The 25,615-nt window shown below is 51.7% G+C and overlaps 5 protein-coding genes across 5 annotated transcripts; 1 reads left to right on the top strand and 4 right to left on the bottom strand.

Moving 5' to 3' along the window:
* Positions 1–799: 799 nt before the first annotated feature.
* Positions 800–4,121, bottom strand: LOC114828285 (uncharacterized). The gene is given in 7 exon segments (XM_029111772.1): positions 800–1,074; positions 1,236–1,557; positions 1,642–1,976; positions 2,068–2,840; positions 2,968–3,278; positions 3,466–3,642; positions 3,748–4,121. Coding segments are annotated over 7 exon segments (2,484 nt in total). The 5' UTR covers positions 4,039–4,121.
* Positions 4,122–6,569: 2,448 nt separating this feature from the next.
* On the bottom strand, positions 6,570–9,083 carry LOC100900410 (U2 snRNP-associated SURP motif-containing protein). Its single transcript, XM_029111771.1, has 2 exons — positions 8,581–9,083; positions 6,570–8,517 (listed from the first exon to the last, which is right to left on the bottom strand). Exons 1-2 carry the CDS (start codon positions 9,081–9,083, stop codon positions 6,570–6,572), a joined length of 2,451 nt encoding a protein of 816 aa, XP_028967604.1.
* A 2,049-nt stretch (positions 9,084–11,132) lies between these two features.
* Positions 11,133–15,480, bottom strand: Hrs (Hepatocyte growth factor regulated tyrosine kinase substrate). The gene is made up of 10 exons (XM_029111770.1): positions 15,311–15,480; positions 15,064–15,148; positions 13,841–14,095; positions 13,535–13,694; positions 13,286–13,435; positions 13,015–13,231; positions 12,675–12,841; positions 12,391–12,589; positions 12,106–12,278; positions 11,133–11,975 (listed from the first exon to the last, which is right to left on the bottom strand). The coding sequence occupies exons 1-10, from the start codon at positions 15,351–15,353 to the stop codon at positions 11,133–11,135; spliced, it is 2,292 nt and encodes a 763-aa protein (XP_028967603.1). The 5' UTR covers positions 15,354–15,480.
* Positions 15,481–15,955: 475 nt separating this feature from the next.
* On the top strand, positions 15,956–17,847 carry LOC108864398 (uncharacterized). The gene is made up of 2 exons (XM_029111769.1): positions 15,956–16,359; positions 17,020–17,847. Exons 1-2 carry the CDS (start codon positions 16,108–16,110, stop codon positions 17,845–17,847), a joined length of 1,080 nt encoding a protein of 359 aa, XP_028967602.1. The 5' UTR covers positions 15,956–16,107.
* A 5,492-nt stretch (positions 17,848–23,339) lies between these two features.
* Positions 23,340–24,583, bottom strand: LOC100897986 (cuticle protein 10.9). Its single transcript, XM_003744445.2, has 2 exons — positions 24,542–24,583; positions 23,340–24,068 (listed from the first exon to the last, which is right to left on the bottom strand). Exons 1-2 carry the CDS (start codon positions 24,545–24,547, stop codon positions 23,550–23,552), a joined length of 525 nt encoding a protein of 174 aa, XP_003744493.1. The 5' UTR covers positions 24,548–24,583; the 3' UTR covers positions 23,340–23,549.
* Between the last annotated feature and the right edge of the window lie 1,032 nt (positions 24,584–25,615).

The raw sequence follows: 25,615 nt of genomic DNA, 5'->3' as shown, positions 1-25,615 counted from the left end.
TTCTATGGGAGGGCGTATCTCGAGGGTAGATATATTCTCGTCAAGGAAAGAGATTCGCCTCGTCCTTTCGAAGTTTCTCAATCGTGTGGTAGTTTGGCGGACTGTTTATCGTTCGGCCACTCCCCGACTCAGATTCGTGGAGGTTCCGGTATCTGTTTCGATGCAGGAAACAAGATGGACAAATAAAACGGAAGGCGTACACCATCAGAGCAGGATAACTATCGCACATCTATGAGGAGTCTTCCCACCTTCCGCTGATTAGTTTTTGCGGAATGAATACAAACTCTACGATCGGATTTCCAGAAATCCCCTGCTGGAAGAGATCATCCGTACACGTCCCCTCTTCAATTACTCATCCTCATTTATTAATGTTTATTATCGGTTTTTGCGGCCTCGTAACACGGAGCCACCGGTTCTAGAATCGTATTCAATGGTCTTTCCCGTTCTGTCACGAAATGTCGCATGTAATTCAAAATTCTTATATTTATACAGGTTTATACAATTCATTAACGTTCGCTAACTCATAATCAACAATGATCCACGGCTTCAAGAGCAACAAGTGGTCCGAGGTTGTGTAACATCCCGGATTACGAATTCTCGAGTCAGGTTCCCTTCTGAATGACGATACTCCCAATACACGATCCTACGAAAGCTGTTGTCTCCACTTGCCAGTGGAGGTCATGCCTAGTTTCTCCTCCTGCGAAGGCCCTCCGACCCAACGAGCGATTAGCTCGGAGAGCTTAATCTCGCTCGCTACGAAGCTTCGTGTCAACCTCCTTCTACACGAAGGAAAAAAATTCTAATGATCGTCTTCAGGCGCGAAACGCTCTTGGGTGCTAGAAGATATGGTCACGGAAGATATGTCTGGAGAACCCTGAGCGCTTTTTTCCCGACTTGACGTCTGCTCCGTCGAGGCTGCGCGGCCTCCTACAGCGCCTTCCTTCTCTTCCGTGCCCTGGTCGGCTTCGGCCATGTCCTCGCCACCTTCGGCATCCCCCTCACTTGCACCATCGGCGTCCTCAGGTTGATCGTTCCCGGCTGTCGAGCGATCGGAGATTCCCGACACAGCAGCCCCTGTAAAAAAAAAACACGTAACTCCGTGTTTCTGTGACAGAAACCCTGTAAAACTCGCTGCTAAGAACTATATGTAGAACCAATAATAATTCTCGTCATGCTCGGCCACCGCTGATTGGGCACGCAATTGGTCCAGGGAAAACAGCTGGAGCATAACTCACCGAAAGTTCGCTCAGAGGTGTTGAAGTTACTTTTGGGAACCACGGCCAGTTCCTTCTGCAGGACACTGGTCAGATTCTCCATGATGTGGGCGGGGTTCACGGGTCGGGCGAGGAATTGTCCCAACATGGGTTGCAGCACCCGTAAAATGTGTTTGTGCGAAACGCCGGCGGGAGTCAGCTGGTCCAGCAGGCATCGACATGTTGTGATCAGGATATCGGGCGTACAGAGTTCACCTTCTTTCGAGGCCAGGAATGCCGTCGCGGCGTCCAGAGCCGGCTGCATCTCCAACCTCTCGCGACAAAGTTGATGCGGCGGGGCCTTCTGTCGATGGGCCAGTGTTAGTGAATAGTAGCAAGAGATGTCGAGGAATTCTATAAAGAGGAGAACTCTCTTCCTCTAAGTCACCAAGAAACTAAGTTAACCTACGTTCTCTTCCTCTCGGTTCAGTTCTGGATTGCTGGAGTACCGGCAGAAATTCATCTGGTTCATGGAATTCATCGAGTTCTTGTTGGGCTTCCGTCTCTGGCGCTCTTCGTCTCGGTTCAGATCATTGCGCTCACCGCTCTGCGGTGTCTGCGGGACCCTCCTCTCGACCGGTTGGCTCAACAAATTCAGCGTGGAGAAACTCTTGAGATTATCGACGTAGTTGTTGGCCCTCACTCCCGGAGTCACCTGATTGTTGAGAGGTCTGACACCACGTTCAGGAGGAGCGGTGTCCTGCGCTTGCGGTCGGAGCAGCCCTGTGAATTTCGGGAAACGATTGAGATATCCGTAAGCCGCCGACCATGAGTGGCTATCGTCCCCCTGTCGTCCCCGTGGTCGAAAACTCACCTCGCAATTTATCCATCTCCTTCTGTTGTCCATTGATGACTTCATTCGCTTGCACCAGACTCAGCGTGAGCATCTGCACGTACGCAGCTAAATGAGCACAACTGTCACACGAGCTCCCCGCGTGGGAGGCAGCACCTGCGGGCTCCTCCCGAACTTTGGGTCTCGCCCCCGTTTGGACCGGGTTGAACGCAGCGAGCCGTTCTATCTCCGAATCCGTGCAGTCGGATTGCACTTCACCGTTGTCCGAATTTTCCTGGGTGCTCGAGCCGCCCCAAGTCGCGGCCTCGGTCAAACTCCGAGGTTGGGAGCCTCTAAACGGTACTTCGAGCAGCGGATAATTGTCCCAGGGCTGGACATTGCACGAGTTGAAGCGCGGTCTCGCGCCTGACCGCAAGGGGTTCTCCGTCACAGAAAGGTTCCGTTTAGGCCCAACGACTTCGCGATGAATCAGAGTTTCTATATCGTGCAGACTCCGATTGATTTCGCGCAGCTGTTGGCGGCGTTTCTGTTGCCCCGGGTTCATCGGTGGGTAGACTGGGACGGGTCTGGGCGTGAATTTCGAAGGCGTTGGATTTCCCCGACCCTCAAGTTTGGTGATCATTCCCCGGAGAGCATCGATCTGCTGCTTGGTCTCGGCGAGAGTTCGGACTTTCTCCTCAATATCGGACTGTTCTGGAGTTTCGGGGAAATCGAAACTCATCGTTTCCGAGTTGTAAGGGGCGCTCATCGGAGCCCCGTTGGGTATCATCCTCCTCACAAAACGCGGGTTCGATCTTGGAGAGAAAAGAAGTCTGAGACCGGCTGATCGACACGAAAGCCATGGCCGTTTCCAAGGGGGAAAATACCGCGGGAAGATGCCCGGAGGAAAATCGAATACGACTTGACCTACATATCACTTACTGTATTGTCATTTTGTTGTCGTCGGACACGGGCGCGTCTCCTTCGGGGTCTCCTCGCTCGAAAACGTCTTCCTCCATCTCATAGGGAGTCAATTCCCTCTGAGTGACTCTGGCTCCTTCGAGCGCGTCCTGCAGTCTTCTATATTCTTCAGCCGTCTGCTCCACTTGAGCTTTGAGACGCTCGACGAGAGCGTTCGCGTCTTGGGACACTCTGATCGAAGCGTTGACCTCACGACTGCTCGCGGACGCAATCTTCATCGGCTCTCGCGCAGCTGCGGTTTGCTGTTGGTACTGCTGCTCGAGCACGGACAGCTGTGGGGAAAAGACGAGCTACAATCACGGAGAGCTCTCCAAGCGAGGAATACCCTGGCGTGGTCTCGAGATGTACGAACTCCCCGTCCAGACTTTCGAAGATGTCCAAGGGAGGCATTTTTCCCCACGAGGGGCTCTTGAAGTGAGTCAGCGAACGGGAGAAGATCCATACGAGATCGAGACTCACCTGCGACTTGCTGTCAGCTATCTGCTTCAAGAGCGTCTGCTGATTTCTGAGAAGAATTTCCATTTCCGGCGATAAGGCGCTGGAACTCGACGCTAGACTTTGAGTTGAGAGCGAAAGGCCCAACGGACCGCCGTCTAAAATCGAGTTGAGCTCATCGACGCGGTTCTGCGGGTCCAGCTGGAACATACCGAGCATTGAAAACTTCCGATCTTGACGATGCTTCGGAGCGAGAGGAGATATCACTTTATATAGACGAATGTCGATTAGTCGAGGAGAACTCACGCGTGTGTTGTCGAGAACTCGCATCACGGAGTTCATCTCACGCAGACAGTCTTGCAGATCCATCCTCAAAGGCCTCTGCATTTGGGTTCTGTGGGAATTCGTATTTTTCGTGGAAGATGCAGCTGATGAAGTCGAGTACACATCGGGCGAGCGTCTCTCACAGTTCGAGTCTCGGCGCTTCGGATTCATATCTGTGAAAAGAATATGTCCGACTTGAAAAGAGCCTCCCGCATTCACATATTCGAAATGCCAGACACCATAGACTGTGGAAAATTTTCCGAGCGCTCTCATTCACATCTCGAACGGATGAAGGTCATGATCACATGGAGCTCTCAGACCCTGTTCGTCAGTGCTGCTTTCCGTGGCCAGCGGACCTGTTCCGTAGGAATGACTTCTACCGCGGACGAGATCCCGAGTCCGCATCTTGGGAAAGTGTCCAGAAGACTTAGGCGGGAGGAATCCGATATCACGGAAATTCGGGAGTTACCTTCAAAGCGATTCTATTCCCTCAAGCTCTTCCGTTGCCGCTCAGGTGAGCTCGGAGGGGCCTCCGTCGCAGTTTCCCCCCGAGAGGAAACGTCGAACACGCTCTCGAGCTAGCCACTATCACCTGTCACACACAGTTACCGCGGAGCAACTGTCAAAATGATCTTCCGTCTTATCTCAAGCGAGGAGGCGAAATCATAGCCGGCATGCGAAACTTTAGGCAGAAGAGCAGAATGACGCAAGTGACGCTACCGCAGACGCCTCACGGTTGTCGTCGTGGAGTGAGCGGCTCACTCATATTCGAACAGAAAACAGACGACGCCGCCGTCGAAAAGGTAGCTGTCTGACCACCCTCGGAGCACTTCTACGTGACGTTCCCCATCCGTCGGGAGCTTGTCGCGAGTTTTCCACCTACCGGGAGCGATCCGAGAACATCTGCTGACGAATTCCGACACTCGATCCCCGTCCAAGTCGGTCTCAATGAGCAAATTCTCAAGGAGCCCAACTCTCCCTGAAGAGGTAGAGAAAGACAGGACTCCGCCGCTGCCGATCAGAAAGCCGAATTATAGCCCAGACACAACAGGATCACCTGGCCCGTGTCTGGGTCCGGGGAGGCGCCAAAATTTGAGATATGAATTCTCTCGAATTAGCCCCGTCTAGCAGCGTCTCACGTTTTATCGGGTCGATTAAATAAGATCCGGGCGCTAAACTCTTTCATAGACAAGGAGAGTAGTCCCGAGGGCTGATAGTCTCAAGCCTCCTCCTCCTCCTTTGAACTGAGGATTCTCACCATATCCTACGAAAGCGAATTAACGGCTACGATCGCCTGGAATTCCGCTTGCATCCTCCTCGAAGATGGGAAGCGTTTCGAAAGTCGCGATAATCCGAACGTTTCCGGCCGAGATTTGTTTTAGCGATCGTTTCGAATCATACGGTGGAGATCAAACGCTGAAGGCATGTCGGCAGATTACCTTAAGTAAGTAAGGCTCTTCGGAGAAAGAAATCAACAGCATGTGCCCGGTTGGTCATTGCGAAGTCGGCTCGAGCTTTCGCGATGGTCACTTCCTCGGCGAATTCCCGAGGGAGTCTGTGGGCACCGCTTTCTGAGGTTTGGATCCCTACTCACTATTTTCGCTGGAATCATCGTCCGGAGCATCCTTCGGAACTTCCCCGTTCTCCATGTCGACCGAGCAAACTGGCGGACCGCGCTTATGGTGTTCTCGGACCCGGAGGCCCCGATCAACTCTCGGGGAGAGCTGGAAGACCGGCTCTGCACCCACTCCGAGTGACGCACAAGAGGAAGCTCGTTCGGGCCATGCAGGCTCTCTCCTATCTCGATTTCGTCAATGGCTTACGACTTATCAACGATAGAGACATGCAATCCAAAAATGCGTGTGAGAGTTCCCAGATCGACTGAAAACAAAATATTGAAGCGAGGAGGGTGAATTGAAGTCGATATTTCTCTGCCCATTGCTCAAAATGATGGATACGCTCGATGTAGAAAGATTCGACAAAAACGAGGTCTGGTCCATCGATTTCTACCAGGCATGCTGTTGATACCGAAGATGTAGTCGGACACAAGGATATGTCAGCGAGCAATTAACATAGGCTTGCATTTCCATCGGCGGGTTTTCGCTTCGAAATGGCAGCTCCTCGGATGCGCTTTCCTCCCGAAGATCTGATTTGTCCTATTCAGTTATTATTCAGCCCACCGAACCCCTCGCTGGAAAGGCGATCGGCGATCGGAAGATTGGGAATTGGGCGATCGAGGAGACTCCGATTGATCGGCCAGATGTTTGTGGAAAGCAACCGAGTCAGTGATCAGGAACTGCCCATCCGCTAGGGAAAATAGCCGATTTCCATTACTCCTCCACCCGATCGTCCGCGGGAAAGATAATAAGGTCGATGAATCAGGGAAACGAAGCGCCCAAAGAGGCCTGGAGCGGGTCGAGCTGTGGCCGTACGGACTCCTTACGGCGACTGAACTCGAATATGGAATATTTCCGACGAGGAACGCATCTCGAATAGTCGATCGGTGCAGGTTCGAGGCTAGAATGTGTTGCGTAAATCGCTACATCTATCAGTCACTCGATCAGTCATGCTTTCGCTTTGATACCGGAAGTCGGTTTAACTCCTCAACGATGAAATGAGACAGTCGCAGATAAAGATCATGGGGAGGGTTGTATCTTTTATTCACATATCCTATACGACTTTTTCAAGTGCGACTGTGATTAATTTACAAAGTCTATACAATACACGCTCTCTTTGTCGTTGTTCAACCCGAGTAATGGCCCTCGGCGACAACGATCGACGGAAAACCTGTAAACAATCCTTCATTAATACCTCCGATCGTTCCGTTTCCTATAGACCGGCGAAGGCGAGCGTCTCCTCGGCGAAGGACTTCGCCGCGATCGTTTGGTATCTTTCCGGAAAGAGTCTCGTTTTCTGTCGTCGTCGTCGTATCTCCTTTTGCTCCTCCCCGAGGAATATTCATCGCGTCTGCGTCTTTCGTCGTCCTCCATTCTCCGCACGAGTCTCTCCCGGAATTCTCGACACTGATCTTGGATCTCCGAGCGACTGAGACGTTTCCGTTCGAGGTCGTCCTGCAACTTCAGCACTTCGCACTCTATTTCCCTCAGTTTCATCCGACGTTCAGAGTCCAAGCGCTCGTCTAGTTGGCTTTGAGTTTCTTGCAAATCCTGATCTTCGCCGGGAAACCGATTCCTCGGTTTCGATTGATCCTTGTCCTCCTCGAAGATATCCCATTTCGAAGTCGTTACCGCCTGTTCCTCAACAACTTTGGGATCGACGGTTTCCCACTTGCTCGTGACGAATTTCGGTTTTGTGTCGTCTTCCTTCGTTTCATGCTCGCTGTCGTCGCTTCCGTAGCCCACGAGTGCTTTGATTCCGGATGTCTTCTCCTTTTCGTCTTTTTCGCTACTCGTGTCGTCGTCGTCAACGTCGTCGATGTCCACGAGGGACTTCTTGTCGAAACCCATGAAAATATTCTGCAGCTGCAGCAAGACGTCTTTCGAGTACAAGGACCATTCCTGCCACGCTTTCAAGACGTTCAGCACCCGCTGTTTGAACTGCGTGGCCGTTTCCTTATCGCAGATGGTATCGTATGTAGTCGTGAGAGCCTTGACGATTTTCGTGACGAACGGCTCGAAAGCTACTCTGAAGAAACTGGCGTTCGGCAATCGAGCCGTGCAGTTGTACAGTATGTCGGACACAAGGTAGAAGCGTGCTATTTTCTTGTACAGTGGGGTTTCGATGATGTCCAGGGAGTCGACGAGGAGGTCGACGATTTCTTCGGCGGCAAACGCGTGCTCGATACAGTACATCATCGTTTCGCCGATTCGCTTCTTTTCCGGCGTCAAATTTCTCACCATGTATTCTACTTTGGCGCGTTGTCTCGAGTCGAGTCTACCCGTCGCGGGATCGCCGTCGGTTTTGGACTCTTTCCTACGCAGTTCGGCTTCCATTTTCTTGAACATGTGCTCGGGCATCCCCTTGATCCAAGGATTTGGCGTCGGTGGCTTCCACCAGGAGCCCTCCTTGAAGATTTTGAACTTTTTCAATCGATACTTGCTCGGATTGTCTCCCTGTAGCACCGAGAACAACCTCCACCGGTAGTAGACGTGCGCCGGACATTGAAAATTGAAAAGGAATCTGAACATAGGATTGCTGAATTCCTTGCTCATGACCAACGCTTCGAACATCGGTCCTTCCCGGACGACGAACTCGACCATTCTGTGTATAAGACTCAAGAGGGTGCGGTCGTTCGGCGGAACGACACGCACGGTCGACACGGACACGAGTTCCCGCAACTCCTCGCCGTCTTCCTCGAGCAGCGCTTGAGCTTTTTCCAACGAGATCTGCCTGTCCAGAGGGGGTTGGCAATTAAAGGGCAGCCCGGACGGAGCAGGTGGCATGGTCAGATGCTGCATACATGGAGGAATGTAGATCGGGGTCGGGGGTATGACGATGGGCTTCGACCAGGACATGCGCATGTCCAGCCCGCGAACCGGTTTTCCCTGGAGAAGTGACATTGCTCGCTCGCCGTCTTTACGCGACATGTACGCGACGAAACCGTAATTTCGATTTTTCTTGCGGTCCTCGTCGGTACGTGGCCACATTATCTTGATTGAAGCAAGGGGCCCGTACGCACCGAAGAGCTCGCATAGGTCCTTCTCTGTCAGAGACGAATCCAGGTTGGACATGTAGATATTTGTCGTGTTCGGGTCGTCCGAATCGTATGAAGAATGATGATGGTGATGATGACTGAACTTGCGATCGCTCGACGAAACATCTTCGAGCGAAAGCGACGAAGAGCCCCGGGACGACCGCTCGAGTTTCGGCTCATCGACGAGTTGGCCTTTGATAACACCTTTCAGTCGATGTCTCTCTTCACGCTCTTCCTGAATTATTTTCAATTCTTCCTTGTAGAGCTCGAGAACCGATTTTTTTTTCGGTTCGTTCTTCTTCCGACCGGGCTTCGCCGGCTTCTGATCACCGTGGCTTCGACTCGAATGTGATGACGACTCGCTGCTGTGTCGGCTGGAGGGAGGCGTCCTGGACTTCTGTTCAATTTCGTCCATCCGCGGCGGCTTGTAGAGCTGCTTCGATACTTCCCGCTCGCCTGTTCCAGGAGCGACGATTCCAGCTTTGACGAAAGTTTTCGGCTTCGCTTTGTCATTTTCGAATGTGGCCACGAACTCTTCGTAGGCTTGAGCCGCGGCTTTCGAGTCTTCTTCCTGTCGCTGCTTCTCGGCCTTCTGCTGTTGAGTTCGTCGGTTCGAGCTCAAGCCGAGACTGAAGGCCTTAACTTGAAATTTACCGCCGGACATCTGGAAGAGATAAATGCTTCGTGAGGATTTCGCTTGACAGATCCAGGCAGTTTCCGAGGAGATACGGAGGAGACCCGGAGTTCTCTTCCAGCATGAAGCGCTGACATTGGGAAGGAGGGGGGGAGGACAGCTTCCACACAAAATGCGATCGGTGATCCGGAATCCGCTTACTCCCGCTGCCGTGCTGCGCAGTAGCGGTGAGTCGCTTCCGCGAAAATTAACCGGTGGCTGCGAAATTATTCCTCCGTACCAGGTAGCGTCAACCCATGGGTTCCGACTCATTCCCTATCAGCAACTGATGATTGAATATGGTAAGGGCAATCGGATTCCGAAAAAAATGGGGGGGAGTCCAGCTCAAGGCGGGGATAGTTGCTCAGATCCTTGGACTGATATTCCCAGGAGAAGCCATGAATTCCAATCAATGACTCGATCAGAACAGCGACACCGATGGATCATCGGATATCAAGCGCAAGCTCTCGAGTTCACGGTGGAAATAGATCCGACGCTCCCCACGTACCTTCGAGGCGAAACTTCAACGAAAAACTCGTTCAGCAGCAGTCAAGAGATATATTGTGTTCAGGCATCAAGCTGGGCGGACACAACATTCGGCGACGAAAGACAAATTTTGATCACTAAGAAGCAGCACCTTCACAACAACATGGTAGAGACACACACTCACAATGAGATACTAATGCGCTGGCTGAGCTTTCTTAAGCGACGGAACCTCTCATGCATCAGCGGAATAAGGTAAACAGCAGCATTTCCGGAGGCTTGCACAACTACGCTGAGATCATGTTCAAGGTATTCCTTCGCTGCGAGGAGCCTCGTGGAGCGTCTCTAGGCTACCGAGCTACCCGATGAGGCTGTTGAAAATCATCTCAACTTGGTGATAGCAATATAATCATTCCGCTGAGCGCCATTAAAGGCGCCATCTTGGCGACCCGCTTGACGGCCCGCCAAGACCGGAGTACCGACCACTTCGAGATGCATCCATCCGGAAGACCCGGGAAAGTTATGGACCGAGAACCGAGATGAACGGAAAAACGGAAAATGGAAACGGCTTTGTGCGGAAGCGCCGGTATCTCGCGCTGGTCGACGGGAGATGCCGTAAAGTGGGATTGAAGCTGACTCAGGGGACAAGCGCTCTAATGCGCTTGAAGGTGTTTGAAGCTCCGGAAGGCGAACAGTTTTCCGCCGTGCGATGATGATCTGGTCAGATAGCTCAATACAGCTCGTGTAAGCGGAGAAGGTCCGCTCCCTTTGCTAGACATCCCCCGGCGACTCAAGCTCGCCGCTACGGGATAAGGGACACATTCTCGTCTTTGAACGAACACCGACGAAGAACGAGCCGGATAGCGGCTCAATAGGAGAGGGAATAGGAGTATGGGGGCATCCCGGAGTAGATCTCGGTCACGGGAATAATAATCTCTGCGTGGCTTGAACGAGTCTTGATGAATATTCAGACCTGGTAGATTATATCAGTTCAGAGATATAACGTACACACAATGATTTTCGATCGACTCATGGGTTTGAAGAATCTTGATTTTGGTGCTTGTTCTCGTATCAATCTCCGTTCCCGCTGATACTTGGGATTTAGTTCAGTACAGCGTCGGTGCTGGTAATCATCAGCGCCACGGCACTCTTGCTCCCTGGAAGTCGGCTGCAGTGTCTACCACTGACTGCACCCGACTCGAGAATACTAGCAATATTGTCCTGCCTGCACGCTGCTCATCATCCCCGAGAGCACCGAATCCCGGGTTGTATTGTATGCAGATCGGCGGTGGAAAAATGGAAACGCTATCGCCCTCACCAGAATGAATACACAACCTTGCGGATTCGCTAAAAGCAACAGACTCTTTACCCATGAATTTTTCTTAGAAAATTTCCGTCGAGAGTATAATCACATGAAAACTCATCAAAACATTATCACGGCAATCATGGATATAATGTGAATTTGTTTCTATCCTCGAGTCAGAGGTTTTTTAGCTTGTTGATTGAAGCTTGCGCGACTCCTCGCCGTGTAGAATACTTGAGAGAAGGAACCATCCTTCAATCAAAAGATATAAGTTGAGCCTCTGGCGGATGAACGACGGCCGGTCCGGGTTCATGAGTCGGCACAGCCGGGAGATTCAGAACCTCCTGATGGTTCGGCGTGGGTGTCTGAGGCGGTGCGCACGGCTGCGGTAGAGGCGTTTGTGGGACCGTTGGCATGGACGCCAACATTTGGTTGACTCCATACGGCTCGAAAGCTGGTTGTCCTGGTCCGTGAACTTGCTGCGGGACATGACCGTGGGCCGGCTGATGATTGGAGATTTGCTGATTCACTTGCGGTAAAACCTGCTGCTGCAACTGTTGGGGATCGTGGTCGACCGGACCTTGCATCTGTTGAGGGGCGTGATTCACGACCTGCTGTTGGGGCTGGTGATGTTCAGGTTGCGATGGCACTTGTTGGGGCGGCCCATAGTTCTGATGCATGTGATTCGGTGCGTAATATTGTGTGACCTGGGGTCCGGCTATGGTATGAGGCGGGGACATGGGGGGTTGTTGTTGCTGCTGCTGTTGCTGTGGAGGAGGAGGATAAGCTTGACCCGGCGGGAGGCCCTGCATAATGGGACCTTGGGGCATCGCTCCTGGTGGGATAGCCCCAGCGGGGATCGCTCCAGGCGGGAGCGCTCCTTGGGGCATGGCTCCGGGCGGCAGGGCTCCTGGAGGAAGCATCGTCACACCGGGGGGATACTGGGCTTGAGGGTTGTACATCGGGGGCTGACCGGGCAGTTGCTGGGGGAGCATGCCCATGGGCGGGAGCATGGCAGGCACTCCGCCCGTCCGGTATTGCATTTCCTGCTCTTGCATTTTCATCATGGCCATTTGATGTTGGTACTGGAGGTATTCCTACGTCAAGACGGAGAAACGAGTTATCTAATTTCCTCATCTCTAAAATTGGTGATGGATCATGAACGCAGTCGGATAAGGGAAGGTATCCAGCCTCGGAGTCGCTATAGGGATGTTCTACTAAGCTTACGTGTTTTCTCTGACGCATGATCTCTAGTTTATGCGCCATCTGGAGCTGTCTTGTTCTTTCCGCTTCTTCCTGTCGTTTACGCTCCTCCTCACGATGTTCCTCCCGCAGCGCATCCAAGGCCGCTCTCGCGTCCCGAATCTGTTGCATTTTGTCTTGGAGTCCCTCGTAGTAAGCTAGGGAGAACGACATGATTGTGATGATCTGTTTCTGAGAGAGTGGTAATCGATTTCAGGCATCGAGACCATGACAATCGAGACCCTGAAGTAATTTCGGGCTCTGAAGTACCTCGCTGGTCGTCCGTTTCCTGAACGGCCTGAAGCAACCTCGCATGTAGCGAGGAGATCTGCATGAAGAGGGACTGTAGGTACGTGTCGTTGGCAATCGGTCTTCCGCGCATTTCGTTCGAACGCAATCGGTTCACGAAGTTGTCCAAACTCTTTTCCAGGAGCTGCTCAAACTGATCATCGCTTTCTGTTGACTGGGGCTGAAACGAAGCGAGATGCATTCATTGTCATTTCCGGCGATGATAATCCGGCTCGCGCGAATTTCTGAGGCGAATTGCAACTCACCAACGCATCGAGGGGCTTCACTGTATGCTTCGGCGTGTCGGTGTCGCCCACTCGATTACTTCTCTCATCCCAATATTTCCGATCGAGATAATGTGTCAGCTCAGATTCCGTCGATCCCGTCGTAGAACCACACTCGCTGCGCGTAGGCGCGTTAGCTTCGATAGATTCTGCCGGGGAAAACTCTAGTTGGATTTTTGTGATTCACAAAAAGTCATGAAAAAAAATCCCAAAATCAAGTCGCCCGCCTCAACGCCAAATTGGGGGAAAATGAAAGAATTTCGCTCCCGATCAGAGCAGCTCCGTCATTCTCTCGATCGGAGCTATACCGTCTGGGCCTTACCTGGCGGAGGATACCGGCTTCCTGCTTGAGCTCCCGACAAGCTCGGTCCGCGGTCCTCAGCCCGCGACTCGCTCTCATACGTAGAGCTGCTATAGTTTCCGTAAGTTTTCTGACTTTTGAATTCCGCTTCACTCTGCGATAGAGCGAGCGCGAGCTGAAACTCCTCTTCTTCACGCAGTTTGTCCTCTTTCAACTTGGCTTCTTTGGCCGCCTGCTCCTGAACTTTCAGAGGGCTCCGGGAGACCACCGTGGCCGTCGCGCCACGCAGGACTGGACTCGAGTGAGAGCTGCTCTCGGGATTCACTTCCAGGAAACAGGTATCACAAACTCGGACCTTCTTCTCGATTCCCAATTTCGGCAGAGCAGACGTTTGACTCGAGCATTTCGCGCAGAACACCTGGCCGCATTTCCGACAGTGATGCTGGAATTTGACGAGTGAATCAAAGGCTAGACGACGTCAGAGGAATAATCGCTAATCGGAGGGATCTAACAGGGATTGCGTCAGGACTCCGGAGCTCACTTTTCTGTTGAACGTCGTGAATTGTGTCCTGCATAGATGACAACAATCCGAGTCTTCCCATTCAGGGGGAACTTGTGCCGCGAACATGGCGTCGCTCTCCTTTAGTTGCGGGAATTTTACGCCCTCGACACGCATGAACGTCATCAGGTCTTGCACTGCGCTGTAATACGAACACGGAGGAGTGAATTCCGATGAAGGAATCAATTAGCTCAAACGATCTGGCGAAAGCTGAGCGGCTTGGGTGCTTCGAACTCAAGGCCAACGAGGAATATCCGCATCCGACGAGAAAAATCGACTCCGACTCACCGATAGGCGGGTTCTTTGCGGAACGCGTGTGCCCACGTTTGGATGAGCTCGAGTATTTTGTCGCGAACGACTTCAGACTCGTGAAGTCTCAAAAGACCTCTGAAATCCTCCATGAACGCTTGAGTGGCTACTTCCTTGTGGATTGGATGACCGCAATTTTTCACCATCGATTCGAGACAGTGAAGCGCGAGCATCGTCACATTGGGGTTTTTCGAAGTGAGCTTCTTCTTCACCAGGGCCAACGCGACTTTTGGGCTGAAATCAGAGGTCATTCCTGAGAATCCTCAATATGAGGGATATGAATGAATTCTTTTGAAAGACTCTCGTATATGGGAATTCATCCCCATTTCGTCAGCGAAAGAAACCCAAACAGATTGAACGATGAACTAGACGGAGCGAATGACCCTTGCCTACTGCAAAAGTTTAAGCGCAAATCCCGTGAGCTCATAGACTGCGGCGGCGTGAGTCACCGACGACTCCGTGCGACACTGTACTCAAGCGACAGCACAATATGCTCGATCGCGAGCGTGGCTGTCAACGGCGCCGTTGATTGTCTGACTCAGTGACGATATCCTCAGCTTCCATCATTCCTCCATTGATACGCAGTAGGAGGAGGGACGAAAATTAGTGAAACGAAAACTTCACGTTATGGAATCGGAAGCTATCAGCTTCGGGCTAATACTCTCGGCGGTGCATTCAACCCCGAGCTGAGTCATCGCGGAATTGATTTCGCCGACGCTTGATCCCAGCTAATCTTCGTGTGGATCTTATCGGACGGATTGCGAGCTTGTGGAACACCATATATCAACACAGGTTCTCGTCGAGTTGATGAAACTTTCCTTGGCGAACCGATATTAAGATTCTTGGTCTACGACGTCTGATCATATATGAAGTAGCCAAGGGAGAAAATATAAGATCGAAAGAGTTCGATGATCGAGGGCAACGCCGGGGGAACTTGATCGAACACTACTCTGATCTATGATGGACGTAGGAACAAGGCGTGTATGGTTCGCGGAAAGAAATTCCTTATTGCACGCAAGGACCGCCCCCCCCCCCCGTCTCCGACACAGACGCCCTGAGTCAACGTCATGTTCAGAATTTTTCTCCGAGATCAACTGCCCGGGATCTCGAGTCGAACTAATCGAGAAGAAACTGGTCAAGAGAGACGATTCAGTAAATAGATCTCGAGGCAGAACTCAACCTCCCGACGACTGGGAACTCACTCAGATTCTCCTGATCGAATCGAATCACACATTTCTATGATCACCATCCAATCCGGCTCGAGAAGCTGGGTGCTGGTGGCTCTCTCTGGAAGGGAACGTACACGGAGATGAGTCCCGGACTCCACGAAACTTCAAGAATTTCCAGGACGCCCGCTCCGGTTTTCCGTATATGACGTATACGGCTGGGCACTCACAGCTGGGAAATGACACCAGGTTCATGTGGGACCGCGAATCTATTTCAACTTACCCAGCAGAACGCCGAAGTTATTGCCACCGCTCCACGAGAACATGATTGTTAGTGGAGGCGGCTCAGGAAACCTAGATCACTGGAAAGTCGGTGTCCACTAATTTTCAAGAGCCAGAATTTGATGCACACGAATTTCCACCAACACACCTAAGTCATCATGCGGCTTGCCGTACGATGCAGCTGGGAGGAAACAGTGATAGGCCCACAGTCACTACCCTTTCCCCGAGAGCACGATTCGCTTTCTGCTGGACCCAGAATCCCGCGGTGAGAACCGATGCCGGACTAGAGTCTGTCAGGAGAAGGACCGGAATGGGATGATCGTACATGAAGTGTCGACTCCGGAATTCAGACATTGAGGAGGGACTTGTGCGTACTGAATCAGGAGAGGGATGAGGGAGTCCTTTTCGGCGCGACTTTCGAATCCATGATCCTTCCTCTGATCTATCAATCATCTATCGATGAGCGAATTCTCGTGAATCGGAGGCTCCTCCCGGTGGAGCGCTCAGCATAAGGGTGATGTTGGATGGACACCGATAGGCCGTCGGGAACTACATCGTCCCGGACCGTGTTGCTTGCATAATTTACTTATGTCCTAGTCGAGCTTTGTTTACATCCAAAATCAGCTGCTCGCGCTCGCTCGTTGAAGACCTATTAGACGGCCTGGGCTCGGACCTTGGTATATTTTTAGCAACATCTTCTTACTCGTGGTGCTGTGAGGATGATATTCGGATCTGGTTTGAGGCTTTAAACGATGTGATTCCTGGTACCTGGTGAAGCTCACTTGAAGTTCCGGAGACATGCCGCGGAAAAATAGCAAGAAAAGAGCCGCGGCTGTTGAACAAACGGAAGAGGACTGGGCAGCGATCTATGGCCAGCCTGCGCAGCCTCGGACTATAGAAAGTTATGAAGTGGAATGGAGTCATTGGAGAATTCGAGCGGAAGAACGTGAAGTCATCGAAGAGCCTGAACTGCCGATTGCGAGTGCGCCCCCGTCGGAATCTGATGAAGCCTGCGATGATTCCCCAGTCAGATTGCGCCGAAAGCGAAAGGTAGAGTATGGCGAAGCGCGTTTCAATTCATGTATGATCGATGAGATCGTCGAGACGATAAGGGTCTGAAGTCAATGTTCGGAGCTTCGGTGAATGCTCAGAAGACTACGCTGTTCATCGGAGATCTCCCCATCGATGAATACAATCATGAATCGGAATCCGAGCCCGTTGAGGATTCATGAGATCGGTCTGGAAACCGTGATCCTGAAGAAAGTGTTGGCAAGACATTGTCAGACGCTTGAGGCACATTCTCGCGCTGAACGCCGAGTTCATGATGGGCTGCTCGACTTAGCCCTGAGGGCATACTCGCTGAGTGATCAACTCGAAAAAGGCGGAAGCGATCGAAATGATTGGCTCCCTCAGCTTTCGATATGTTTCACGGGTACATCTCACATGCGAGCTCTCTAAGTTATCTACTCAGATATCGGGCATATCGCTCACATCACCCTGACTGCATATTGAAGTCGAGGCCCTCTGTCTCACTTTGCGACCAGCTCGGAGTCAATCCAGTCTGAACTTCAGAACGGAGCTGTGCCGGCAATGGACAAGGTGCATCCCTTTGGGGACTGTGTTTCGATTAATATGCCTGGAGAAGGTTGGATTAGCTCTCTTAGACTCTCTCGGATCTTCAGTTTAAATGTTTCTTTTCGGTTCTTACAGTCAGATTCCCCTCCACGTCAGTCACCGGAGACGCCCGCCGACTATCAGAAACGATGGTCACGGCCCCCGATCGAAGTCGAAGATGCCAGGACCCGGCAGGCGATTACGCTCGGAATATCAGTCGCCATCATCGTCGCTTGCCTGATAATGATAGGGATTGTCTATCAGGCTACCGAGTCAACAGTTCTCCGCGTTATCCGGCCGAATCTTATGCCGGCCTTCGACAGAAAGCTCAACGATCTTAAGCTGCAGTTCCCGTCGCAGCCCGAGCACAACTGGGCGATAGTCCGGGGTGCGTTCGCCGAAGTTCTCAACAACTCTGACTACGGGTATGGACCTGCGATTCTCATTATACTCGCATCCAGGAAGGATCAACACTTGGCGTCGTGTTTTTCCGAGCGACTTGCGTCGTCGCTCGCAAGAACTTTCCACCCGGCGGAACGTCCAATAGTGCTCAATGGGGCGAAGCTCCATAATTCTCGAGATGCGGTCGCAGCCAAGCACACGATAGACAATGCGGTCAAAGATAAGGACAACTTCGTGATGCAGTTCGACTCGCTTGAACGTATCGATGCCTACACTGCCAGCATCTTTCATTCGTTGTGCGATTACTACAACTCGCCCTTCAAAGAGCGTGCTGTCTTCATCTTCACCGTTCACACCACCGAGGACGTGGAGAACCGGACTCGCAGGGAATACGACGAGATGGCTGATAGAGTGCTCAACGACGCCTGGGAAGACTTGAACATCAACAAGAGGTCTGCCCTCTTGGCTCGATTGACCGGTAATACGATTCTGCTGCGGAAAGAAGCTCGAAGGGTTTGTTGAAAGAAGTGAGCCTCGCTCGAAGGGCGAAAATCACATGCATAGCCTGGGGCTGGATCGAGGAGGATCTTCCCGGACATACGTTTGGTTTCGTTCCGATTCCACATTGTTGGTACACTGTTACGGCTCCACGGGAGCCATTCTCATCCCCCGATGTCCAGCGGAGGGAGAAATTATATTTTTGCAATAAAGGCTTTTAGGAATAAATCATTGACCCTTCGAGTACCAGCGTCCCTTGATTCTCCTCCTGTGTCGTGGATGACTCCAATCACGTAGAAATACTCGACAGTTCCGAGGCGACACGCATCCCATGGGAAAAACTGCGGAGCCTTCTTCCAGGAGCGATGATCGTCATGAAATCAGTATCGACGGCCTCGAAATTGTCGATGATAATAATCGATGTATCGATAGTGATGAACTATCGAGCATCGTATATTCAGAGATTCCACTCACTCAGCGTTTCGGGAGCTGGAATATCGACGCTGAAAAGAGACGGGGCTCAGGATGGCAAGCTTGAGGACTTGCGGGTGCCTCATACTCATCCAAAATCGAGCCACTCGGGCAGCGGACGAGATCCCGTCCACTACCGATTGATCCCGATGGAATTCTCCCAGTGCCTAAAGCTGTCTATGAGTGAACACCTCCGTGGTCAACATCGAACATCCGGGGAGAATGTGCGAAGCTTTTTCCGATTCGCATGATTACTCCGACATGCAGCGCGGCGGAAGCCTGTGGAGCGACGGCAAAGTGCTACCGGGTACAATTGGAGGAAGCACGTTGTTCCTTCGTAGCTCAGGGGAACCTCGAGGAATCTGACTGAGAGAATGTCAAACACCTAGATTGATTCTTGCGGTGTACCAGATGTGGAAGTCGAGAGTTCCAACACGATGTCCCGGTTATGTTGAGACTGTGGGAGACTAACACCGTTGCGGGATTCTACTTGGAGCCAGAATAACGATGAAATCAGAGACTGCCATCGTCTCGCAAATCTCACTAGGTTCAAGATTGTCGCATCATGATTCGGCTTTATTCTGTCGGACTGCGCTCTCATTACCAACGCGCAGAAACTTCAAAGCTTACTAGGAGCTTTGTGGACCGTCCTGCCAAGTGTCTTGAGGAGTCCCAGCGGGAACCTGGGGCATGACTTTCCACGCGGGAACGATGTAATAAGGCTGCTGAATGTGTTGGCCTGGCTGGCTCCAGTGGCAGTGAGGTGATGATGGCATTGCAGCTTGACTGGGAGTGACCGCCGGTTTTTTCCAAATCAATGGAGGCGCAATGCCTTCCGGTCGCACAACATAGGGAGGGTCCTCGATTGCGTCGAAGAGATCTCTGAACTCTCCGGGGTAATTTCTCTCCACGAACGAATCCATGGTCGACACTCGTTGTTTTCCACGCATGAATTTCAAGCAGAGATTTCTTATATCGAGTCTCCAACGACAACACTCTGGAGCAAGGGTCCCGAGCAAGTTCTACTCTGAAGAGGGAATCGATTCTGAACGGTATTCTGTGAGTACTCGCCCGGATTTCCGAATGGATCCTGTATCCCACCATCGAGTAGCAGCCTTCCGCCACAATTCGTAATTTTCTGCATTTCTCTCACGATTTGTATCATAGTTCCCCACGCTCAGTGTCTAGAGTCTCAGCGTATCAAGTAACGCGGAGTTCGTCTAAGGAGTTCGAGCTTATCACCGGCCATTGCAGATTGAACCTTTCGGTTTGTCTTCAATCTCGGCGTTCCCCGTAAAGTTCCCCCTGGAGTCCCGTCAGGAGTCAGGATATACCATGTTCTAGAAAGGAGATCCCATCTGATCAGAATCCGCCGCCGAGAGGTTTGATTGTCTACTCCTCGAGAACCCTGCGGCTCTGGTGGCTCTGACGAGCCTCGATGGAACACATTCTCACTGGGCACTGCCGTCCAGCACACTCCGTCAGCTGATCGATCCATCGCTTAGATATCCCGACGGCTCGAGCGATTCGACGAAGCGCTGAGCTCAGGCTCATTATATATCCGTCCTGATGTCATTATACGTTCTCTCTTCCCGTCGATCCGACACCTAAACTCGCGAAAGAGGGTTTATTCATGCGACATCTACATAACGCTCCGACGCCGGAGAGCATCGTTTTCTTCGCATATTCTTCCCCCGGCACAACCCGCTCAAGGATACGAGGACTGGGGTCCCTGAGCGACGTAGAACAACGCATGAGTCAATGAAAGCACCAACTCAGACGCTTGGGAATACTTCCGCGCGTCGCTGAACATGGAGCTCACGCATGGGAATCTTAAGAGGCTCATTCCTTCATGTCCTCTCGGAATAAGCGAGCCACCCATATGGCCTTTCTCGCGGGATTCTGATAACTGGGTTTTGTTTCAGATCCCATATGGGGTGGAACGTTTCCGGAAGCAGCGTGAAAGTCGCGAGCTCGGAACGAGCGAAGTCGTCACTCCTTACTTTCGGCATCCCAAATACATGTGAGATATCCTGCTGGTGGTGCCACACAACGGTTCCCATTTCCCAGTCTCGCGTGACAGCTCCAACTCGAGGACCGACATGCAGAGGACGGCATTGAAGCGGAAGCCTTCGAAGGCGGCTCGGTCGACGATCTCACACTGATTCAAGTGTCCGCATGTTCGCACTGTACTCTTCGTGACATTTCCACGATGCTCATCCCCCCCACCGCTGTCCTCGGTCGACAACAGGAGTTTGACCCAAAGATCGGCTCCAAAAGAGCTGCCCTTCGACACATTGAAGCTACACGTTTCTCCCAACTTGTCCATATCGACGGAGCTCGACCTTAGAGTGGCGTTCGGAAGCGGAGCGCTCATCAAATTGAAGCTGTACGCACCGCTCATAGCGTAAGCATCCTCTCGGGTGACTCGAAAAGTTAGCACACGATCAGGCCACGGAAGTTCCCCAATTATCGATCCACCAGAGGTTCCCACGATCAGAACCAGCGCGTAAACATATCCGACGATTTTGCCTTCAAGCGATATCTTGAACACTGACGAAACGGCACCACTGATTCCGTCTTTCGTAGGAATGAAGCTCACCACGTTGTTCACTCCAGTGCAAGCCGTCGGCAGACCACATCTCGAGCCGTCAGTGAATGAGACTTCGCATCCATGATTCAGCATATGCGTTTTCTTATGCTTCCAAAACATGGGATCAAAAAGGAACATGTGCAAGCAGATGCCGAAAATCGCGGTGGCAACCATGATGACTGAGATGACTCTCGTATAATCCAGAGACACGAGTTTTTCGGATGCGCTCGTGAAAGTGCTCCGTGTCAGAAAAGAACTAGCACTCTTAGTGGTAGTAGCCGAACTTGTTCTTTCATCATGACGAGAGTCTTCGCTCATTTCAGCACACATCGTCTGCGAAGCTGATCGAATAGCTCACGAATCAGGGGTGCAGTAAAGATCAAACCTACGTCTCACGAGCTGAGTGCCAGGTATATAGTTATGAAATCATTATGGAAGTATCGTCGTCGTCGCTCTGTAATTGATCTGTGAAGACACCGATGGCCCCCGCGACTCAGAATGAAGTCCAGGATGAATATGGGAGTGAAAAAGCAAACGTTCATCAGGTTCCCGAGCTCTTGAGTAGCAATCAAATTAAACCAACCGGTGACTAGCGCTTCCCTGCATGAGAATCGCAGCGGCGGAAGTCGTGCATCGACTTCGTATTCGTCTGCAGGGGTCGGCGCCTCTAGGAGGTCTGTGATGTCTCAAGTTGCCTCAGTCTTTCCTCGCGCTGCTCTCCAGTCATCGTAGCTAGATATATCCTGTCTAGCAGAACCTCCCTGACTGTACGCTTCTTCGAGCTCTGAAGGGCCACATTCCGCTCACGACAAGGGGATGAGGACCGGTCGTCTCAGCCGTAAGTGTAGCTCGTGTCAAGCCAGGACTCGCCGAGGCGTTAGGAAGATAGGTGCTCCCTAGATCATCTGGCAGGAGTCTTCTCTCAGAAGTTCCCGGCAGGATACCTCCGCTCGCCTCTCCGACACGATTCCTGAAAATCACGATACTTGTCCGGGTTCCGTACGTGTCGTCGTCATCCTGCTCCCAGGGAAACAGATTTCGAGCAAACTCTGGATTATTCAAGTCGAGGGCGTGATTCCGGCATTCTATTCCGCGCCAGTTGCGAGTTCCCCGAGGACCGAGAAACTTGGCCTCCTGAACTACAGATATTCTGCGATCTGAATCAGATTGCAGAAGATCATATGATGAGGTCAAGTAGCGGTTTACGAGACTCTCTAGATGACGAGCGAGAGCTCCCAAGGAAATCCATTGCGCCGCTATCATACTCTGAAGCGAATAGCACTCGCATCCACAACATCCTCGGATATTCATACCGTGCTACTAGAGCCTCTTTTGATGTTTGAGAATAAACTTCAGTAGCACCCTGTCATCAGTAGGTAGAGATTACCCGCCCTGATATTCTAGACCCCGGAATGGAGCTCGGATTCACGCACTACGAGAGCCTCGGGGACGCTTCGTGAAGGATTAACTTCGAGTAATCTCGTAAGCTGATTAACTTAAACTCTCGTCGGATATTAAGCGTAAGTAGCCGTACGTGGCTCAAGTAACGGAAATCCAGCTGTTTGAGGATTTATCCGAACCTATAATGTCTAATGTCTCATTGACAGCATGGGATTAGAGACTTCGGGAGAGCCGTGAAGAGGATCTGCCTGTTTTAGGCTCACCAATGAGAGAATTACATATCCAGTTCGTATTTCCTCTCCTCGGTTCGTATTTCCTCCTCAACCAGCATTCCCGACCGAGAACCTCCGGGGACCTCAGGCGTCGCTGACACTATGAGAATGAGTAGGGGAAACTCATATCATTTCTGGTCCCAGCGATTGCTCTCACTCTGAGAAAGCAACCTTTATAAATTTCTAAGGAACCTGCTCGTGTAATCACCAGAGCACCAGCAGAATGAGATCCGTCCTTGCCTAGGCCCCCTGACCGGAGGATGACTGCGGTCAGCGGGAGGGAAGTATACCTAGTTCCGAATCGCCCACTCCACTCAACCAGGCACTCCCGCTGAGACAGAGGTTGGGCACTCCCCAATCATCACGCAAATCATGCGCAAGGTGAAAAATCACGACACTGGAGCCATAATGACGGACCCGGAGTGAAGTTGACCTTTCCACTCCCTCACTGTAGTGGATCGATCTAGTGGGCTGTAGGCCTCGTCATCGCTGCAAGGCTCACTGTGCGACGGTCTACTGGTAGGGAACTCCAATCTCGTGTTCAAAACAATGACTTTTCTGCAGCATACGAGAGCATAGTTTCCGCGGCTCACGGACTCCGCCGAGAGATCAGAGACTTGACGCGCGGTCGCACCAGTCTGCGACTAGGAAAAATGTGCAAGCGGAGATGAGATTCAGCTCTTCTGAAGGCCAGGTGGGAAAACAAAGACGGAGAAGTTTTCTGTTTTCGAGTCCACGCCATTTTTATTATGAGTGAAAAATAATTGCAGTACAGGAGGGGGGGGGGTAAACAGGGTTCCACTGAAGAAACGCATTTTCCGCAACCGCTCACTCCAGTCTCGTACCCGTCGAAAATTTGGAAAGGACTTCGGACAGAGTAGTCCCATTCCATATCCGAAGAAGAATCTCCATTTTCTCTCAATCGATGTTTGTGATTGATTCCCACGTCCGTCGTCGGACTGATCGGCTCCCTTGGGCGGGTATCGTCTCTAACCGCGGACGAGATTCACGCCGGCGAACGTTCCGTAGGACGGCAGCGCGACGCGGTTGTCGATTTGACCGATCTGCCGGGTCACTGCGACCTGTTGCCTAGTTGGAGGAGCTTGAGGACCGTATTGGATGGCGGCCTGCTCTCCGGTGATCGCTGACGAGTTGATGATGACATCGGCGGGGTTCTTCGATTCGGTACCGAGCTCGTTCGTAGTGACCTCAGCGCGGTATCCGTTCTCGTCGGCGACGTAGTTCACGGTTCGCTGACGTCCATCGGCCGAGATGATTGTGTACGAGCCTTGGACTCGACCGTTGCCGTCACCCGTCTGCTGAGCTGAGTGGGATCCCTCCACATCGTCCGAGGAGTATGCGAATTCGTAAGGCGTGGGCGCGTAGTTCTGTGCGGCCACATACGCACCGGAGTTGATCACGTTCAGATTATTCGGGACGACGACTCGGCGACCTTGCAGTGCGATCTGGCCTGAGGCCATTGAGACTATCGCGAGTGCCACTAGAGCCTGGAAGTGATCGATTGTCAGTTTCGGTCTCTGACGATGAATGTGAGGATACAATAATGGATTATCGTATCGACGATCGTGACCATGTGTCGACCCATGGCCCGACAGTGAGTCATCGGAGATCTTTGGAATGCTTGACAAACACTAGAAGACTTAAACGATTATTCGTCCGGAGAACACCATGATTAGATTCAGAATTATTCAGGATTTGACTGGACTCGAATTCTGGTTTGCCGGACGAAACCAGAATGACGACCTATTCCTTGCATTGGTACTCGACCCTAGGCCCGAGAACCAATCGATTCGAGCGCAGCTCAAGGACCGAGATGAACAACACAGAATCCGCTAGCACTTGGGAACAAATTCAGTCGAGTATTCCGATAACACGCAGCCTTGCTTGATCCTCTCCGAGTGAAGACTTCGCGAGCCTGACCGAACACTACTCCAAGTTTGCAGAGAGTCGGCGAGCGCACCTTCATTGTAGAAGTTGTTGCTGGTACTTGGTGTAGATGTTGAATTGTGACGAGCAACTCAAGTACATCTTCTTTTAAAGCCGCATCTCGGCCTTGGATCCGAGCGTAGAAAAAATCTTATTGCTATTTTTATCTCGATCCCGTTTGTCGTCAGATGCCTTTTTGTCGTCGCAACGTAACTTTACCGATGCTCCCGATTCTGTTCGGATAGATCGACTTCGAATGAACGTCGACCTGGAATCGATCGCGTTTCTGTGTAGTAACCCGTTTCTAAGACTGGAAATCACACGAGCTCATCGTCTTTGTGATCCGCTTGGCCTTGCCCGATTTGAATCGATGCTGCTCTGACAATCATCGACGCTCGGGCCCACATCTCAATCCGTTACAAGTTGTTTGTCTCCGTCTCTCACGGCAAACGTTCTAATTTGGCGAGAACTTCGTGGTTGACAATGAGAATTACGGCGCTACGTGTACTACGCGATGCAGAATCGAATGGTTCGAGTAGTACACACACAGCCGTTTGTTGAACGCTGCCACGGACTAGGTATTGTCGGGCTGATAATAAAGCGTACGGGAGATTTATTTGACAATTCCAGAGGAGCATCTTCAAGCGAACAAATCCGATGAGCAGGCCAGCAGCGAAGTATCTCCTTATAAGAGGAACCGGGAGCCACTGGAATAATTTCTCGGAACCGCCTGGAGTCTATCGGTCCGTCAGGATGATATGTGCGGCCCCGAATCATGTCCCGTATGTCGAGACGATAAATCTCGCCTGTCTGCACCGCAATCGGACGCCCCGAGTCTTCTTACTGAGTTAGCTGAATGAAGGAAGGGAACAGGAGAACCGAATTGAGCATTCATTCCATCGCCCCCCCGAATCTCCGTTTGAGCCGAAGATTTTACTTCAGAGATATTTTCGTCTCGGTGGTGGGGGGTTCTTACAGGTACTTCTCAACTGGGAGATCTGCTCGAGCCTCACGACTCTAATTGTAGTCGTTACTGGAGCGGAACCCTTCAGTTTCGGCCGTTCCCATTCTTGAAGTTTCCTTACAGAATGTCAACTCGAAGCCGTGA

The sequence above is a fragment of the Galendromus occidentalis genome, unplaced genomic scaffold, assembly GCF_000255335.2.
Source record: "Galendromus occidentalis unplaced genomic scaffold, Mocc_1.1 scf7180000077468, whole genome shotgun sequence".
Lineage (NCBI taxonomy): Eukaryota > Metazoa > Arthropoda > Arachnida > Mesostigmata > Phytoseiidae > Galendromus > Galendromus occidentalis.
Note: the sequence above shows the minus strand (reverse complement) of the source record. Positions and strands in the feature narration are given on the sequence as shown.